Source organism: Megascapheus bottae, chromosome 6 (assembly GCF_031878675.1).
Source record: "Megascapheus bottae isolate mThoBot1 chromosome 6, mThoBot2.hap1, whole genome shotgun sequence".
NCBI classification, from domain to species: Eukaryota; Metazoa; Chordata; class Mammalia; order Rodentia; family Geomyidae; genus Megascapheus; species Megascapheus bottae.
Genome location: NC_143514.1, coordinates 3,251,544 through 3,271,251, shown reverse-complemented (window position 1 = coordinate 3,271,251; position 19,708 = coordinate 3,251,544). Strand labels below are relative to the sequence as shown.

Sequence of the window (19,708 nt, the reverse complement as noted above, 5' to 3'; positions counted from 1 at the left end):
TTTTGCTGATCAATTGGAAATATAATCTTGAAGACTTTTCTTCCCAGGCTGGCACTGAATCTCTGGCCTCTACATCCTAGACTCCTCAGTAGCTAAGATTCGAGGTGTGAGCCTCGAGTGCCTGGGTCCAGCATCTGTGCTTTCACCTGTGTTGGGTGCATTCCTTTTCTTCCTTCAGGAATACTGAATACTGATTTTTCCATTCTGCCCTATATTCAATGATTCTCCTCCTGCATGGTGCATATGGCATGGTTTAGCCTACCTTAACTTTTTTTCTCTCTTTTGCTCCTCCCCATTACCCCATCTCTATTCTTAAAAAAACAAATGTCTTACACATGTGATTAAACTGCATAAAGCCAAACATTTCTGCATAATGAGTACATGCAAAACTGGAGAACTCTAAATAGGATATGCAGAATAATATCCTGTTAGAATATGGTTATACTAGACATTGCTAGGGAGAAAAACTGAGTGAAGGATATATGAACTCCCAGTGTCATTTCTTACAATTACAGGCAAATCTATAATTACCTCCAAACAAAAGGCTTAAGTATTCTTTAAAAGTATCAGTGAAGGGCCGGGAGTTTGGCCTAGTGGTTAAAGTGCTTGCCTAGCATGCATGAAGACCGGGGTTCGATTCCTCGGTACCACATACATAGAAAAAAGCCAGAAGTGGTGCTGAGGCTCAAGTGGTAGAGCTCTTGAGAAAGTCCAAGGACAGTGTTCAGGCCCTGAGCTCAAGCCCAGGACTGGCCAAAAAAAAAAGTATCAGTGAATACTGTTTACAGTGTGTTAGGTACCATGCTAACACTGTGGTTCATCTCATTGTATATTTTGAAAAACAGACATAGAAAGGTTAAGTCCCTTACTCTGGACTACTAAGCCAGTAGGTGAGAACTAGCAGATCTAGCATTTAAATCCTAGCAGCCACCACCTCAAGATACCAGTCTGCTCAGCCTATGGTATGTCTGTCTTCATATCTCTTTATAAATTTAGCATCTAATCCAATCACTTGAAATTGCTTTGGTCAGAATCAGTTGCCAGTTCTAACTGTCCTTTTCTGTATCCTTTGCCAGAGTTCCTGCCTAGCAAACGCTTTCGGAGTGTGTGCAGTGTGCTAGGCTGTGCTCCACCGCAGTGAACGAGACAAAGAAAACTTCAGTAACTGAGGAACACACGTAGGCCAGAAATGGAGCTGTGGCTCAAGTGGTAGAGTGTTATATTCAGTGCAAGAGCTCAAGGACAGTGCTAGGCCCTGAGTTTAAACCCCAAACAAGCAAACAAACAAACAAAAAGCCACAAGCCTTCACTCATTACCACAATTGCAGACCTTCAACTCATTTCTCCTTACCACTCCTGAGCTGTCTGTGGATGGTCAGTAAGCCCACTCTGCTTTTGTCTGTGACTTCACAACACAGGAATATATTATTTTTAGATATCTAACACTTGTTTTGGGCTTTGTATTTGGGCTTGAACTCAGGGTTTGGGTACTGTCCTTTAGCTTTTTCACTCAAGGCTGATGTTCTACCACTTGAGCCATACTTCTACTCTGGGGCTTTGCTGGTTAATTGTAGATAAGTAACTCCTGGACTTTACTGTCGAGGCTGTTTTCAAATCTCCATCCTTAGATCTCAGGCTCCAGAGTAGCTAGGACAACCGGCATCCGTCATGCCTCATAATTTTGCTTTTTCTTCCCATAGATGCCTGAATCCTTCCATGTACTTGTCATGAATCTGAAGAAAAACCAAATCCTGAAATAGTACTTTTCTTATGTAGCTATTAAAAATGAATTGGGGGGTGGGAGGAGAAGATCAATTGCCTTTGACCCACTACCTACTTTCTCTATATGATAATTTGAATTATTTTGATGCTTTCTAATTTGGAAACACCAGGAATATCTGTGCAGAATATGAGGTTTCATTCCACATGTCCAAATGAAAAGCAGCTCCAAGGAAACTGCTTGCGTTATGGCGACACGGGGCTAGCTTTTGCATAGCACCAAAGCCAAGCATTTGAAGCAGTTTGAGTGGGAGATGTCTTGTCTCTTTCCACATGTCTGTGTTTTCATTCCATTCCTCCACCTCAGGAAAGAGGAAGAAGCATTCTTTCACACTTCTTCCTGCCCAGATACAGCTCTGTATTCATTCTACTGGGAATGGGTTTTGCCTGGTAATTGAAAGCAACTCTAATCCTCTTGCTTACATCCTGGGTGACTGATTGTGTCTGATAACTGTTTATGAATAGCAGAAATAGGTAATTTTCTTGGAAAGTGCTGTCAAAATCATCGTCTTCAATGAAACCCAAATGCATCTTGAACAAACGATGGGAGATTTGACCCAGTGACTTGAGGCGTTAAAAGTGATTCCTTGTCAAATGCATGAAAAACAACTCTTCCTTTTTCATAACTTGAGGGAGGAAAAGGAGAGAGAGAGGGAGAGAGAGAGAGAAAGAGAGAGAGAGAGAGGGAGAGGAACAATCTTACACCAGATGGCAATTCTTTGCTAGTAAAATAGGGTTGGACTCGTTCAGCTCCATTCCTTTATGTTCCTTTTGCAAAACCCACAAAGAACACATTTGGGGCCACTTTGTAGAGTTGGCAACAGTCTCTGCTTTTTAAGGAAATCATATGGACACAAAGAAGCCACAGTTGATGAAGGGCTGGGAATCCCCAGGGCTCCAAGTGGGATGGGAGGACTTAAATTTAGGTCATCAGAATGTGGCCTGGGTCCAAGATTAGTCCCATTTTTACCAAGTTTGGTTACTTGATTAGACTCGATTCAAACAAAAACAAATAGAGGGAACAAATAGAGGGAAGCTTATATTTTCTTGTTAACTAGACTTCTTTACAGGATGAGAGAGAGAGAGAGAGAGAGAGAGAGAGAGAGAGAGAGAGAGAGAGAGAGAGAGAGAGAGAGAGAGAGAGAGAGGAGATAAAGGAAGAAGAAAAGGGAAGGGAAGAAGGGAAGGAAAAAAAGGAGATAGAGAAGGAACTAGCAATAATAAAATTGCCCTTTGGATGATGGGAAGATGAAACGATTCCTAACTTCTAAATCATTCTTAATGCAGAAAATTTAAGCCTTAATATGATGTTTAGTGTCTTTTTCTACTAGTCACATATAAGGTATGGCTATTTAAGTGATTCAGAAAGGACTTTGAACCTGTGTGTATATGTGTCTGTGTGTGAGAGAGGGAGAGAGGCAGGGGAGAGATGGAAGAGAAAGAAAGAAAGAGAGAGAAAAAGAGTTGGGCTCTAGTCACTCATGCCTTATAGATGCTCAGGAAGCTGAGCTCTGAGGATCAGGGTTGAAAGTCAATCTAGGCAGAAAAGTTCCTGATTCTTATCTTCAATTAACCAGCAAAAAACTGAAACTAGAAATTTGTCTCAAGTGGTATAGCACCAGCCTTGAGCACAAAACTAAGAGACAGCACTCAGGCTCTGAGTTTAAGCCCTAGTACCTAAATAAGGAGACAGGCAGTGAGGGGAGGAAGGGGATGGAATGGGAGCCCAGGACATGAAGAAACCTTATCAGTAAAGATATTAAAGACTGGTCAGTTCTAGCTAAGGATTTTTCTGAAGAGAAATTAGAATATTACATTTTCTGGTGTCAATGGCTTGTGTCTATAAGAGCTACTAGCTACTCTAGGGAAGGAGACCTGAAGGATCACAATTTGAAACTGGGCATAAAGTTCATGAGACTCTAGTTAACCGGCAAAATACTGGACTCTTGGTTTGGCTCAAGTATTAGAATGCCAGTCTTGAGCAAGAGCCAAGTCCTGAGTTCAAGCCCCATAGTGGTACCAAAAAAGAATCAGTGATATAGGTATTCGTATCAGTTGGCTTTTATGATTGCTTTAATTTTGAGGCATTTTCAATCATTTAAGATAACACTTGCTGTCAATTTACCTTTGCTTATTTGTAAGAAAATATGAGCGAGCCATCTTTGCTAACATTCTTTTATTTCTGCAGGTATCTGAGCACACACAATTAAGTTGGATCCTTACCTGCATGGTCAGATTACCTCGATTACAACACTTACACCAGTGGAAGGTAAAGGCCCACGATCTTAATAACCAGAATCCTCCCTGGTCTGGCACTTGACATTGGTGTCTTTTATCTCTCTGCTCTGGGTATGAAATCATGAACATGCTTCCTGACTCTCAATTCCTGCTCCTTTTCTTCTGTGTTGTATATATTTGATAATGATTTTGAATTCACCATGTTATAATTGACAAAAAGAATCACCATTTCCAGATGACTAAGACCCTAAAGTCTCCTATTCCAACAAACTGGCAGAAGAGACAACATACTAAATTTAAACAAGTTGAGCTCAAGCAACAGTTCAAACCCACAGTGGGTTGAACTGAGAAATATAAATTGGATAATTCTTAATACTTTACTTCCATTTCTAACTGCAATTGGATAACTGCAGCGTAGGCAATCCCTGCCTGTGTCAACACTAATTTCAGTTTCAAGCCTCTTTTGAGGCTGTTTTCAGGGCTATTGATTTCCACTCCTGTTGGTCTTCAAAGCCTTCACAAGGCACTGCAGAAAGTAGCAGATGTTTTCATCACTGTATATTAATTGTACAAAGAGGCTTCACCATGGTATTTCACACAAGCATACATTGTACTTGGAGCAGATTAACCCCCTCTATTGCTTTCTCTTTCCCCATAGATTCTACCTATAAGAGAAATGGTGGGATCTTTGAATTTGGCTTCTTTCACTTAACACGATGTTCTCCAGTTCTAACCATTTTCCTACAAATGACATGATTGCATTCCTTATTATTATTTTTTTGTACTGATGATGGAACCTTGCCTTCTCACTTACTTTTCCACTCAAGGCTGTTGCTCTGCTACTTGAGTTATATCTTCATGTCTAGCTTTTTGGTGGTTAACTGGAGATTAAAGTCTCATTGTCTTTTCTATCCAGGCTGGCTTCAGACCTCAATCCTCAGGTCTCAGCCTCCTGGATTACACACATAAATCATCATCTGGCAAAACTGAGTTTTTTTTTTCCTCTTTGCTGGTTTCCTATTAAAAGCTTATTATTTTTCCTAGTGATAATGAGCTCTTATCATGGACACTGCAACAGGGCATGCTAACTCATACTACTTCTGGAGATTTAATTTCATAATCCTTTCTGACATTATTTGAAAACCTGAAGTGTATTTGATTTTGGATCCTAATATATGTCTTTGTCTTTTTAATGAAGTAAAGAACAGATAGTTGCCAGGGGTCGGCTGGGTGGTATAGTACATGCTTACTATGTTATGAGGGAGGCCCTTAGTCTTCAATGCCAAGTGTAAATTAAATAAATAAGCTACAGGGATATGTGCACTGGTAGTTCATGCCTATAATCCTAGCTACTCAGGAGGCTGAGATCTGAAGATCATGGTTCAAAGCCAGCTCAGCAGAAAAGTCTATGAGACTATCTCCCATTAACCAGCAAAAAGCTAAAAATGGAGCTGTAGCTCAAGAGGTAGAGCTAAGGGAGAACTCCAAGGCCCTGAGTTCAAGCCCCAGTACCAGCACAAACAAACAAACAAATTTACCTTATTTTTGCCTAAACTTAAATAATGAACATGAGTTTTCAGAAGATGGCTAAAATTTCTAGAAAGGAATTGAAATATCGTATGATTGATTACACATGGGCCAGATCATAATTTGCTTGCTTTTAAAATGTCTTGCAGAAGTGATGCTGTAGCTCAAGTGGTAGAGCACTAGCCTTGTGCTGAAGAGCTCAGGGATAGGGCCCAGGCCCAGAGTTCAAGCCCCATGACCAACCAGAAAAAAAATGTTAATAAAATGTCTTGAGTCATATAATGAGATCAAATTTTTCCCATCTTCTCATCTCCCACAGACTAAGAGTGCCCAGCAGCAGCGGGAAGGAACAATGGGTCTGCTTACCTACCCAGTGCTCCAGGCAGCAGACATTCTGTCCTACAGGTAAGGACAGACACTCATGGTAATAGTAGAATGGTTTTTATTGGGCTGTTTATTTGTTTTCCAGTACCGGGGTTTGAACTCAGGGCCTTGTGTGGACGAGTTTTCTTGTTCAGCTGATGCTCTGCTATGTGAGCCATGGCTTTAGCCCAGCATTTTATCAGTTGTTTTGGAGATGGACTCTCAGACCTTTCTGTGTGAGCTGCCTTGAAACCATTAGCTTCTACATCTCAGCCACCTGAAAACTTTTTCTAAGAAGTTGAACTGAGAACAGTAAATTTGATCAACTGCAGTACTTTACCTCCATTTATTCCTCCCAAGGAAGACCTCGTGGATATTCCACTAGTATTTTCCTAGCCCCTTCTCCCAGTGCTGGGCTCTGGTTCTTCCGTAGGTGAGCTAGAGCTCTTCACCTGTAAATCCCATAGCATGGGGATGATGTTATCTGGTACATTCCCAGACCATTACGAAGGAATTATGTGAAAGAGAAGCTGCTTAGCTTCTGACCGTGGATATGCATGAGTATCTCGTGTTCATTCATGAGCTGGAATCTTGGTAACATTTATTATGTTTAATACACTTTCCACTTCTCTTGGGAAATCTAGATTACTTTTCTCTAATAGGTAGCAAGAGAAAAATCTAATAATACAGTCCTAGAGAAGTGGGGTTCTGGCATAAAAAGATTCCATAAAGAATCTTAACTTTTTTTTTAACCTGTAAAATGTGAATTCTTATTCTGTACCAGGGTTATTTGAAGATTAAAGTGAAATATGGACCACACAGCATGGAAACTGGGATGCTACTTGTATATGGTTAAGCATATGATTGACAATATTGATTATTGTGTCAAGTGGTTATTTTTATGTCTAATTTTCCTTTCAAACGCTACTTGGTGTATGTGTGCCTTGAACTCAGGGTTGGGGAGCTGCCCCTTAGCTCCTTTGCTCAAGGCTGGTGCTCTACCACTTAAGTCACATCTCCACTTTAGGCTTTCTGGTGGGCATTGGAGGTAAAAGTCTCATGGCCTTTCCTACCTGATCTGGCTTGGAACTGTGATCCTCAGATTTGTCTCCTGAGTAGCTAGGTTTACGGGCATGGTACACCAGCATCACCAGTTTAATTGTTCTACTCTTTCGAGTTTAAATCACAACAGGAAAACTTACACAAAAGGTTTTTTTTCCTTCTGCATAATTTCTCAGATAGAAGATTGGTCTTTACGCTGGAGCTTAGCAATTCAGCATATAAGTATTTTTCCTTCTCTTCGAATTGAAAGCTTTTGCATTATTATTATTATTATTTAATGCAGAACACTCCTCTGTGGTATGTGAGAATTTCCAGCATCACTCCCCTTCAGCTTTAGGGCCATTATCAAGTAAAAAAGTATATCTTGAACTACAAAACTATTGATTTGGTCACTCAGACAACTACCAAGGGAAGGACTGGCTGGTTCTGTGTACAGCATTCATGTGTCAGGCAGAGGGTTGATTCCTGGCTGACTAGGACAGATGGGTGGTGGGTTAGGGAGGGATTATAGAATGCCCTGAATATTAAAATGTAATGTTTATTTCTAAAATACTTAATGTTTTTGCTTTGTTTTACATCATGGTTAACCCCCCCCCCGCCGCCAAATAAGTGAAACTTCAGTAATTAAAACTGGATATGGGAGAATATCAACTTTCCAAAATCATACTGGCAGAATGTGAAAAGATTCTTTTAGTCTATCATGCAAATTTATAGGACCTAACTCTGGGCTATTAAGCAATTTAGATATTAATTGATATCACCTGGGATAAACTCAGTAGAAAAATGTTAAAATACAAAAGGAAGCTTTTAAAATGCTGGCATTGGCAAAAGCAGCATCTTAAGATCTCAAAACCTGTTTTATGTGCTGCCCTTTTTAAAACCAAGGCAGAGGTTTTAAATATCCTTTTATCTTGTACAAAAAACATAAGTATTTCAGACATGGGAGGTAAACCTTAAGAGTATTCTGATGGCTTCTTGTCTGTCTGGCTGCCACTTCAATATCAGCAGGATTCTCACATAAAAATATTTCATGCTTCTAACAGTGGACCTTCCTATTTTGGTCTGAGTTATCTCCCAGCCTACCTTAGGAGCAAATTCCCACACTTAACTTTTACGGATCGAGTTATTCTAAGAAATTCTCATAGAAAAGGAGGAGAATAAAGAGAGGATCTTACCTGCCTCCATCTGCATGCTGGTGTTTAAGTTTACTCAGAAAAAATAGCTAAGAATGAATTTCCTAGCTAGGCACATGCCTGTAAACATAGGTCATGCTTCTAATCCTAGCTACCTGGAGGCTGAGATCTGAGGGTCACAATTCGAAACTAACCTGGACAAGAAAGTCTGGGAGATTACTATCTCGATTAACCACCAAAAGGAAGCTGGAAGTGGAACTGTGGCTCAAGTGGTACAGCGCCAGCCTTGAGCAGAAAAAGCTAAAGGACAGTACTCAGGCTCAGAGTTCAATCCCTGTGCTGGGGGGTCCAAGAGAAGGAAGGAAGGGAGGGAGGGAGAGAAGGAGGAAGGAAGTCAGTCAGTCATTGTATGTCCAGTAACAACATAGACAATGCCAAGCCCCTTTCCCAAACAAGAGAGTGAATAGTGAAAGAAGAAGAACGGAAAGAAAGAGAAGAGGGGAAGGGAGGAGAAAGGAGGAAAAGGAGAGAAGTGGGGGGATTATTTATTTAGACACTAATCCTGCCAGAGGGTCGGAGTGAGTGTCAAGGAATAGCTGCTATGAGGAACTAAGCAAAAGAAAAATGGTTTAGTCACTAAAGAAGAAGATCAGACGCATTATTACGTGACAGGAGTTATAACAATCAAAATTATGAAAGACTTTTGTTTTATGTTGTGTTGAAGAAAGCACAGCCAGGGTAAAAGAGGGGTGGGAAAAAAAGAAAGAAAGAAAAGGGAGGAAAAGGGTGGCTGTATTAATATGGCTATCATTATGTAGGGTATAAATTTTAGCAGAGCAGCACTAAATTATTTGAAGGGAAAGGAGGCGCAGGAGAAGCCAGGCTGGGAACGTGCAGAGAATCAACCCTGCAAGTGAGTGGGGATCAAAGACGGGCTGAATTAATGTGAAGTGTAAACTCCATGGCTGAGAAGTTGAAGGCCAGGATAAATTATAGAAGGCGAAAGGAGCAGGAGGGGAGGCACCGAGGGAGCAAAACCCGAAACAAACAAACTAAAGTCAGATGCACACAGTCACCTGGAACAACTGCACAGGTGAAAACCATTAACGTGTTTTAATCCTTTAAAGTAAGAAAGCAATCCAATAATCCAATCCCCAAAACTGTTAAAAAAAAAAAAAAACAAGAAGAAAAAAGAATGGATATAAGGCAGAAATGTATTCAGCGCCATTGCGAAAACGCCAATGTGTTTTGTGTTTCGTTCGGTCGCCGTGTGAATCTGGAACCATTTTGACATGTGGAAATATTCATTTTGATGTGCTTAAAGTGTATTGATTATGGTAATTGTTTTCTCTGTGTTCCTTGCAGTCCTTTGTGATTTCCTTTGGGCTACTGTAATTGCTTTTTAAGCTGCCCTGTTGGCTAATTTGGTGTGGGAAGTCCAGTGACCTGTGCACACGAGCCTCAGTGGAATTACCCAACAGCAGCTAAGTCCACTCGGACCAGGAGTCGATGGAGGTGTGGGTACCGCGAAGCTCTGGAGGGGAGCCCAGTGCAGTGCGGTGTTTTCATAGTTTTGCTGTTCCCGACTCTGTGGAGGTGGCCCTTCTGGTCACCTTTGAGTTTCCTCCACCGATGGACTGGCCTTAGAAGAAGGGAGGATTCTGCCCCTCCACAGCCTTGGTCCTTGTATTGTGCTTTGACTCCGTTTTCCTGAAGAGCTCTCCTGTGATCCTGCTCCATCATTCCTGGGCATGCACCCAAAGGAATCCACGTCAGTAATCTTAGAGATGGCCTCCTACCCCTGGCTGTGGCAGCGCGGCCACAGTAACCACGAGATGGGCGTGGAGACATGTGCTCTGTATCTGTGAGGGAGTATTACTCAGCTGTAAAGAAGCATGAGATGGGCTGGGAGTTTGGCCTAGTGGTAGAGTGCTTGACTTGCATGCACGAAGACCCCGGTTCGATTCCTTGGTACCACATACATAGAAAAAAGCCAGAAATGGTGCTGAGGCTCAAGTGGTAGAGCTCTAGCCTTGAGAAAGTCCAAGGACAGTGCTCAGGCCCTGAGCTCAAGCCCAGGACTGGAAAAAAAAAAAAAAAGAAGAAGAAGAAGCATGAGATTGGGCTGGTAGAGACAGGGGAGAATGATGGGAAGTATGACGTGGATCAAGATTCATTGTACTCTTCACCTGACATGTTGAATTGAAACCCCTTGTACAACTATTTGAACATCATAAAATGAGGAAAAGGAAAAATGAAAGTGTTATGAACAGGAAAATGGATGGAAATGGAGAACATCAAATTACACAAACATAAAGATAAACAGCACATGTTACTCTTGCCTATGTGGAATCTAGATTTAAACAAAAAGGCAGGAAGGAAAGGAGAAACAAGGTCAGGGAGAGATGGAAGTGGGATACAGTAGGTGGGAGAATGTAGTCAATATAGAGTGTATGTATGAAAATGTGAGTTGTTGGAGGGAGATGAGAGGGAAGGGGGAATCATCTGTCTTCTCTCTGTGTCCTGATTTGGATGACAGTTACAGTACTTTATAATATTTAATTTTACCTTTGATATCTGTGCATTTTGTTTCATATGTATGATACTTCAGTATTTGTTAAGTACTGGGAAAAAACAAGCTAATATATTCATAATATTTTAAAAAAGAAAATGTGAGTTGTTTAGAGTAATAATTTTTTTTTTGCCAGTCCTGGGCTTGAACTCAGGGCCTGAGCACTGTCCTTGGATTTTTCTCAAGGCTAGAGCTCTACCACTTGAGCCTCAGCACCACTTCGGCTTTTTTTTTTTTCTATGTACGGGGTACCTAGGAATCGAACCCGGGTCTTCGTGCATGCTAGGCAAACACTCTACTACTAGGCCAAACTCCCAGCCCCAAGAGTAATAATTTTTAAGAGTCTTCAGAGCCAGGTACTGGTGGCCCATGCCTGTAATCCTAGCTACTCAGGAGGCTGAGATCTGAGAGGTCTGAAGCCAGCCTGGGCAGGAAAAGTCCATGAGACCATCTCCAGTTAAATACCAAATAGACTGCAAGTGGCACTGTGGCTCAAGTGGTAGAGTGCCATACTTGAGCTAAAAAGCTCAGGGACAACATCCAGGCCGAGTTCAGACCCCAGAATCCCCACAACACAATCTTTTTTATATTTGGGGATCACCCGATCCACTGTGTAAATTAGTTAGATAGAAATCAAAAAGAAAAAAAAAATTGCCAGTCCTGGGGCTTGAACTCAGGGCTTGAGCACTGTCTTTGGGCTTTCTCTAGACTAGAGAGATCTAACATTTGAGCCACAGCACCATTTCTGGTTTTTCTATGTATATGGTGTCGAAGAATCAAACCTGGGTCTTCCTGCATGCTAGGTGAGCACTCTACCACTAGGCCAAACTCCCAGACCCAAGAAGAATAATCTTACAGGAGAAAAAAAGGCATGCATGTTCTACAACTAAGTCTTTCATAGAATCTTTTTTCCTCTCATACTGATACCAGAGTTTGAACTCAGAGCTTGGGTGCTGTCCATTCGTTTTTTCACTCAAGGCTGGCCCTCTGCTACTTGAGTTGTGTCCCAGCCCCTTTTTGCATTGGTGATTTTTGAGGTAGATTTCTGTGCTGTGCCTGGGCTGGTCTAGGCTATGATTCTCTTCTTCTTCTTGTGCTTCCCTCTGTCTCTGGGATGGCACTACTGTGCCCAGCCATTATTTTTCCTCTCATACCTGGGCTCAGAGATATATGCTGTTAAACCCAGCCAAATAGTTTGTTTGTGCTTGGTCATCGGACTTGAACTATGAGCCTGGGTGCTGTCCCTGAGCTCTTCAGCTCAAGGCTACTGCCCTACCACTTGAGCCACAGTACTGCTTCCGGTTTTCTGGTGGTTAATTGGAAATAAGAGTCTCATGGACTTTAGTGCCAGGCTGGCTTTGAACCATGATCTTCAGATCTCAGCCTACTGAGTAGCAAGGATTACAGGCGTGAGCCACCATGTCTGGCTTCATTTTTTTTTTTTTGCTAGTCCTGGGGCTTGAACTCAGGGCCTGAGCACTGACCTTGGGCTTTCTCAAAGCTAGAGCTCTACCACTTGAGCCACAGCACCACTTCTGGCTTTTTCTGTGTATGTGGTGCTGAAGAATGGAACCAGGGTCTTTGTGCATGCTATGCAAGTACTCTACCACTAGGCCAAACTCGTGGCCATGTTTTTTTTAATAAAATAAAATTAACAGATCAAATTTAGATCTCTTTTGTTCCTTTCTTTAGACCTGTCTCCTTTCCTCTTATTTTAGAAACAGTCATAATTGTAATCACAAATTTGGAGAAACACATTCAGCATTTCTTTTTCAGCATTGAGGTTTGATCTCAGGGCCTGTGTTTGCTAGGTAGGCACTCTACCACTTAAGCCACATCTCCATCCCTTTTTTGCTTGTATTTTTTAAATAGGGTTCTTCTCCCTCCTCTCCATTCTAACCTGCACCACAATCCTGTTATTTCCTTTCCACATAGCTGGAATGACAAGCCTGTGCCACCGCGCCCAACCTTTCACTAACTGAAATGGGGTCTCCTTAACTTTTTGCCTGGGTTGGCCTCAAACCTCAATTCTTCCTATCGCAGCCTCCCAAGCAGCTAGGATTAGGTATGCATCAGGGCACCTGGCTGTTATTTTTGTGTTTATTTTGTTTTATTGAACACAGGGCCTAACTTACACATAGTAGGCAATTTCTCAGAACCGCACCCAGCCTTCAGGATGTTTTATATTTAGAATTCCAGATCTATGCATCTATAAACAATATGTAGTATGTGCAGATATGCTTTTCTGATTTACATGTCGGTGGATCCTGTGTTGTGTTGCAAGTTGCTTTTTTCATTTAGAGACTTGTGTGCATTGCACTTAGAGATATCTTTCATTGAATGTACCTCCAGCAGATGATTTATCCTGTGATTGCCATGTACTTGCATAGTGCTGAAAGATCTTGAATCACTCCCCTTTGGTGAGGAGAAAAACTCTTGCCCGAAGAGCGTTTTCTGTGTCTGATATGCAGAGTGGGGTAGGGCATCTTTCAAGCATGGGCCATGGAGCCTTAGGTACTAGCATCTGGCTGGGGCTGTGCTTATCCTCAGTGAGTTGGAGGGGGAGGGCTGGGTGGTGGGACAGCCCAATGGTGCATGCGCCATGGGGGCGTCTCCCCTCCCCCCCTAGGCCCTGTCATGGGGAAGGCCCTGGGGGGGGGGGGACAAGCGTGCCCTTGGGATGTCTGATGCCCAGATAAACACACATGTCTCCACGCCCCCTCTACGCCCCCTCCATACCTGGCAAACATTTGCTGAACATCAGTAATGAAGAAAACAGGAAATACAGGCATTTGTAATATGGATTCCAGCTAGGAAGGAGCAGTGCTGACTGAGTCTGTGTGTCTGTCTTTTATTAAAGGTCCACACACGTTCCTGTTGGGGAAGACCAAATCCAGCACATGGAGCTAGTTCAGGATATCGCACGGGGTTTCAACAAGAAGTATGGACAGTTCTTCCCGGTGCCCGAAGCTGTTCTAAGTAAGAAACGCGATGGGTGGACTGGGCACTGGGATACTGGTCAGTGAACGACCAGGGGACATGATGAGTGGACTGGGAATGTGGAGTCTGCTGGCCAGTTTGCTGAGGCTTGGGGCCTCTGTGGGACTGAACTTGGAAGGCTGCAGGATGTGTCGCAAAACCCTCATTTATTTGGGTTTTTTTTCTATCCTAAAGGACTGGGATCACTTATTAGACTATTTTGGAAAAGATAACTCAAAATATTTGAAAAACATGGGCGAAACTAAAGAATTTTAAATTATAATGGAATACTTTATAATTTAATTCATTGGCACATTTTATGAATGTTACGTGTTTGTGTGTGTCTGTGATTGCCAGTTCTGGGGCTTGAACTCAGGGCCCGGGCATTGTCCTTGGGCTTCTCTGTGCTCAAGGCTAGTGCTCTACCACTTGAGCCACAGTGCCACTTCTATCCTTTTCTGGGTAGTTTATTGAAGATAGGAGTCTCACGGACTTTCCTGCCCTGGCTGACTTCAAACTGGGATGCTTAGATCTCAGCCTCCTGAGTAGCTAGGATTACATGTGTGAAACACCTGCATTTTTTTAATATAAGGAAAATAATATTTCTCCTGTATGTCCCTAAAGAAATCAAGTCTTGACAAGGTTCACTGTGGATTTTGTGGGCTTGAGGGGGAGGGCAGTTCTGGGTTTTAATCCTCAGGGCTCCCTCCTTGCTCTGCATCTTGAACCATACCTCCAGCCACTTTTTGGTCTGGTTACTTTTGAGATTGGATTTCAAGTTTTGCCCATCCTGACCTGGACTGTATTATCTTCCAGTTTATGCTTTTCATATGGCTAGGATGACAGACACACAACACTACCCTCGACTTTTTCTGTTGAGATGGGGGCTTATCAATGTTTTTGCCTGGCTTGGCCTGGACCCTCAGCCCTCCTGAGTAGCTAAGATTAGAGGTGAGAGCCACTGGTATCTGTTGGCAGAGTTTGCCTAAGTAGTGGCAGACCCGGCTGTGTAAAGTCTTCTGATGCCAAAGCCAGTATAACTTGCCTTTCTGAATACATACAATAAAAAGAAAAGGCTTCAGTGAGAATTACTGAATCTTGGGACTTGGGACTTGGCGTTTGGCCTAGTGGTAGAGTGCTTGCCTAGCATGCACGAAGACCCGGTTCGATTCCTCAGTACCACATACATAGAAAAAGCCAGAAATGGTGCTGTCGCTCAAGTGGTAGAGCTCTAGCCTTAAGAAAGTCCAAGGACAGTGCTCAGGCCCTGAGTTCAAGTCCCAGGACTGGCAAAAAAAAAAAAAAGTAAGAGAATTATTGAATCTTAATCCAGATAAAAACAAGAGGGAAATTCTAGGCCAATTACTGGTGGCTCACACCTGTAATCTTAGTTACTCAGGAGGCTGAGATCTGAGGATCATTGTTCAAAGCCAGCTGGAGCAGGAAAGCCCTTGAGATTCTGATCTCCAGTTAGCCAGCAAAAAGCCAAAAGAGGAGCTGTGCCTCAAGTGGTAGAAAGCCAGCCTTGAGCTTTTTGATAAAGCTAAGGGACAGCACCCAGGCCCTGAGTTCAAGCCCCAGTACTAGCACAAAAAGAAAAAAAAAATGTATGCACACACACACACACACACACACACACACACACACACATACACTAACACTTGTGGTGATTTCTTTGTTTTGGCATGTGTGTGTTGCTGTTTTTACCCAGCTTCCATGAAGAAAGTGAAATCTCTACGTGATCCTTCATCTAAAATGTCCAAATCGGACTCTGATAAACTGGCCACGGTCAGAATAACAGACAGCCCGGAGGAGATTGTGCTGAAGTTCCGCAAGGCGGTAACAGACTTCACATCTGAAGTCACCTACGACCCCGTGGGCCGTCCAGGCGTCTCCAACCTGGTGGCCATCCACGCAGCTGTGACCGGGCTTTCGGTGGAGGAGGTAGTCCACCTGAGCGCGGGCCTGGACACTGCCCGCTACAAATTGCAGGTGGCAGACGCTGTCATTGAGAAATTAGCGCCAATTAAGAGTGAAATTGAAAAACTGAAGACAGACCGGGACCATTTACAGAAGGTTTTAACAGCCGGATCTGCAAAAGCCAAAGAGCTAGCCTCTCCTGTGTGCCAGGAGGTGAAGACACGGCTTGGCCTGTGCTAGGAAGTTTTCTTTTTTTGTTCTACAGATTACCTCCAGGCAAAGTGAGAGGGTGGGGAAATGTCATTTTATAGAGTTGATTCTTAGCTTTCTTGGACGAAGATTGTTTTGTAGCCTTCATATAGAATAATGACCCAAATCTCATCTATAAAGTACTGAAATTAGAAGAAAAACAAATTAAAGAAGGTGTGGTCGTCCACATCTGTGCATGCAAATGGGCCCGTGGTGAGTGGTGATATGGGTGTGGGCGCGTGTGCACGTGTGCACTCTGATTTCAGTGTGCTGACTGCCAGGAAAAATTTACTTTGTGAACATTGCCAGTGGTCACCAATGGCTCCTATCTAAAATCCTAGTTACTCAGGAAGTTGGGATCTGGGGAGGTCAACGTTTAAAGCCAGCTTGGGCAGAAAAGTCCTAGAGAGTCTTATTTCCAATTACCAGCAACAACAACAACAACAACAAAAGCTAGAGACTTGGCTCAAGTGGTAGAGCATTAGCTGTGAGTAAGCAAGCTGAGCAAATGCAAGGCTTTGAGTTCAAGCCCTGGTATGGTGGTGCCTGTCTGTCAATCCAGCTTCTTGGGAAGTAAATGGAAGACCATTGTAGTCTGAGGGCTGCTGGGAAAAAGTAGGGTGTGAGGTTCAAGTTGTAGAGTTGCAGGGGTTCTCAGTGCAGTCTCCAGTACCAAAAGAAAACAACAAAGCTGTGTGTGGCGATTGAGGCTCCTCCATGGCCAAGGGGGATGAAGGGAATGAGGCTTCTCCTTAGTGTGAGTGCCAGTTGATTCAGTACGTGCTCCCACTACATGGTGGTGGGCTGCTCATAATAAAGTACGTCTCCACTCGTGGGTGTGCCTTCGTGTGTGTGTGTGTGTGTGTGTGTGTGTGTGTGTGTGTGTGTGTAAGCTGTTCAGCGGGTTCCCCTGGAGTGGCCTCTTGGAACCCTGACTGTTGCAGGAAATATTTATGTTCTTTATTTCATACATATATGCTATTGTCCTCTGAAAGCACAGAACTATTTCAACTTCATATATTTATTATACAGTACAAGAGTCCAAGTCCCTGAATTCTGATTGTAAGAAGCACTTTTTTTTTTTTACATTTAGCTCAGCTTGTCTCACCAACCTCCTGAAATATATATAGGAAAGAGTTTGGCCTCTCTTTTTTCTGTCTGTCTCTGTCTGGCTCTGGCTCTCTCTCTCTCTTTCTCTCTCTCTCTCTCTCTCTCTTTCTCTCTCTCCCCCCCTCTCTCTCCCCCTCTCTCTTGTGCTCCCTTCTTTCTTTCTCATTTTTATTAACTTATGTATTATATGTTGGTACTAGAGCTTGAACTCAGGGCCTGGGCATTGTCCCTTACCAAGGCTTGCTCTCTGTTAAGCCACAGCTCCACTCCTGCTTTTTGATGGTTAACTGCAGGTAAGAGTCACCCAATTTTCCTGTCTGGGCTGGCTTTGAACTTTGGTCCTCAGATCTCAGCCTCCTGAGCAGCTAGGATGATAGGCTGAGCAGAGCCTGGCTCCTTCTTCATTCTGAAGTTTAGCAGAGTGCAGAGCCTTCAGGAGACCCTACACATCCCAGCCTTAATGGGGACAAGTTCAGAAGTGATATGTGCTATGTGACAGTCACATCTCCTCTAGAGAATCTACTTCTCCTTACCTCAAGCCCATCAATGGGAATTACAAGGGAATTACATGGAAGGGTTGACCTCCCAGCCTGGGTATCCAAACTTGACAAACTATATTGCCTTTTTTTCCAGGACTACCCCACTGCCTTTTTATGACAGATAACTTTGGTCATGTTTAATTCACTTCCTTGGGCTTTCATTCATTTTATAGTATCTTGGCTACTGAAATTGGGTTCTCAGATCCCAGACTCCAGATCTCACACCCCAGGAGTCCCACGTGAGGTCCAGCCCCCACAGGCCACATAAAGAGACATAGTGAATCGCGGAGAAAGGAGATTTTCTCCAGGGCAGCTGTGGGAAGACGGCTCACACAGCATCCCAGTCTTCCAGGTGCAGACACTGGGCCCAGGCTGAGTGGGGAGATGGGGCGGGTGAGAAAGGCCTGCAGGGTTCACACAGTCCCGGGTCACCATGAGGTCTGCTGGTCCCTGAACTCTGCCAGTTCTTGGAAGAATTCTGGAGAAGTCCTCGAGGGGCTGCTGGACAGAACAGAAGCAGGGGTCTTCTGCCATGCTGGCTGTTGGGCGTTAAGATGATCAGAAGAAGGCCCGGCCTGTGAGGGGCGGTTTGCCTTCCACCCGAGATGCTCATCTGCACCTTCTCTTTCCTTCTACAACAAAGTGACTGGGAGGGGACTGCAGCAGAGACAGCTCAGATGGCAGACACAAATGTGGAGTTGGGGATTTGAGTTCATTCACAGGGCCCAATAACACCATCTTTTATGTTATTCCTTACCCACTCCTCCAGCATCTGCTTGCCCCTGTTGTTTCATGGCTCCCCTCCAGCAGTGAGCATCAATCTAGTATAGCCAGCCTTTTGTGAGAGCCTTCTGGCTATCGAGGCATTGTCCTCTGCCATCCCCAGACTAGCAGCACTGGTCAGCCAGGCCCACCATGGACAAGCTGATCCCCAGGCTCCGCCCCTCTGGCCACCATCCAATGAGTTAGTTAGATTTAGCTATTGGTGTTAACCTTCAGGGGATAAATGTCCAGATGTTTGAGAACAACTGTGGGTGGGGAGGGGGTGAGGGAGAGAAAACGAATAAAAATGAGTCTCCTCAACAACTTGCATAGAAGAGAGACAGTGGTACAGAAGAGAGTCAGTCATAAAAGCATCATTATTATCTTGACTTGTTGTTTTTTGTCTGTTCCCCCTTTCTCATCAGGTTAACTCTATATAATTGAGCGTAAGGTGTTTTGTTTATGGGGAGCCCAACATTTTAAGTCATTTCAGTCTATTCAAAACCTAAAAGGGGAAATGATTGATTACATCTGTCCATAGAGCAAGCAGAGACTTGATCACAATAATAGAATTTGTGTAGCTTTCCTGAAGCCAAGAGAGACAAATGAGAAGGGGTAGTGATTTTACACAGTGTGTAGTAAAATTACAGTACTTAATACCCTGTAAAGCATTATATGGCCCAGAAATAAAAACAGCTGAGCATGGATTAAATTTATGAGTGAAAAAGACATAAAATTGCATTAAATACAAGTTAGGAATGTTCAAATGATTTCAGAGAGTGTCTGACATCAGTGGCATAGGAGGGAGCTGCTACCTTTTCTGTCAATGCCTCTTACTCATCAGCTTCAGCACTCAGAACCGTCAGCTCATCCAGACTTAGACCTGTGTAAGGATTGGTGATGGACTGTGAGTAGACTGTGACAGTAAAGGTTCATGGACTTAGTGTATCTCATATAAATGTCTCTGCATCCTTTATAGGCAATGGATGATAAAGGCAGAGGAAATTCTTGGAGATAAAAACGTAACTACATAGACATAAAAATCTATGATGGGATATATGCTCTATAGACATAAAGTTATATAGATTGATTTGTATCTGTGACATAGAAACCCTCAGCTTAATTATAAGTATGTTCTAAAATGTATGTGCCAGTGATTGCATATAGAGATTCCCTTCTTGAATATTTGTTTGTTAAACATAGTATTTGAAATATGATGTAAAAATTAGTGTTAATAAAGTCTTTCCAAAAAAAGGCAGAGGAAATGAGGGGGATGATGGATACAATTCATAAAAGTTTTAAGATTGGAGATTAAAGCCAGCATGCCATTATTCTCATGGGCAAAGGGGAAAACAAAATTAAAATCTGCAGATAATCCTATGGTTTTATGTGTGTGTGTTTGGTTTTGTTCTACCATTCCTGGAGCTTGAACTCAGGGCCTGGGCACTGTCCCTGAGCTTCTTGTGCTCAAGGCT

The 19,708-nt window shown here is 43.0% G+C and overlaps 1 protein-coding gene across 1 annotated transcript in view; it reads left to right on the top strand.

Annotated features, from left to right (window-relative positions):
* Wars2 (tryptophanyl tRNA synthetase 2, mitochondrial) overlaps window positions 1–16,025 on the top strand; it is a 52,298-nt gene extending 36,273 nt beyond the window's left edge. The window contains exons 3-6 of the mRNA XM_090334108.1: window positions 3,968–4,048; window positions 5,864–5,949; window positions 13,535–13,653; window positions 15,365–16,025. Of these exons, the coding sequence (XP_090190234.1) occupies window positions 3,968–4,048; window positions 5,864–5,949; window positions 13,535–13,653; window positions 15,365–15,813 (735 nt within the window). The 3' untranslated portion in view covers window positions 15,814–16,025. The remainder of the gene's footprint in view (window positions 1–3,967; window positions 4,049–5,863; window positions 5,950–13,534; window positions 13,654–15,364) is intronic.
* The last annotated feature ends 3,683 nt before the right edge of the window (window positions 16,026–19,708 follow it).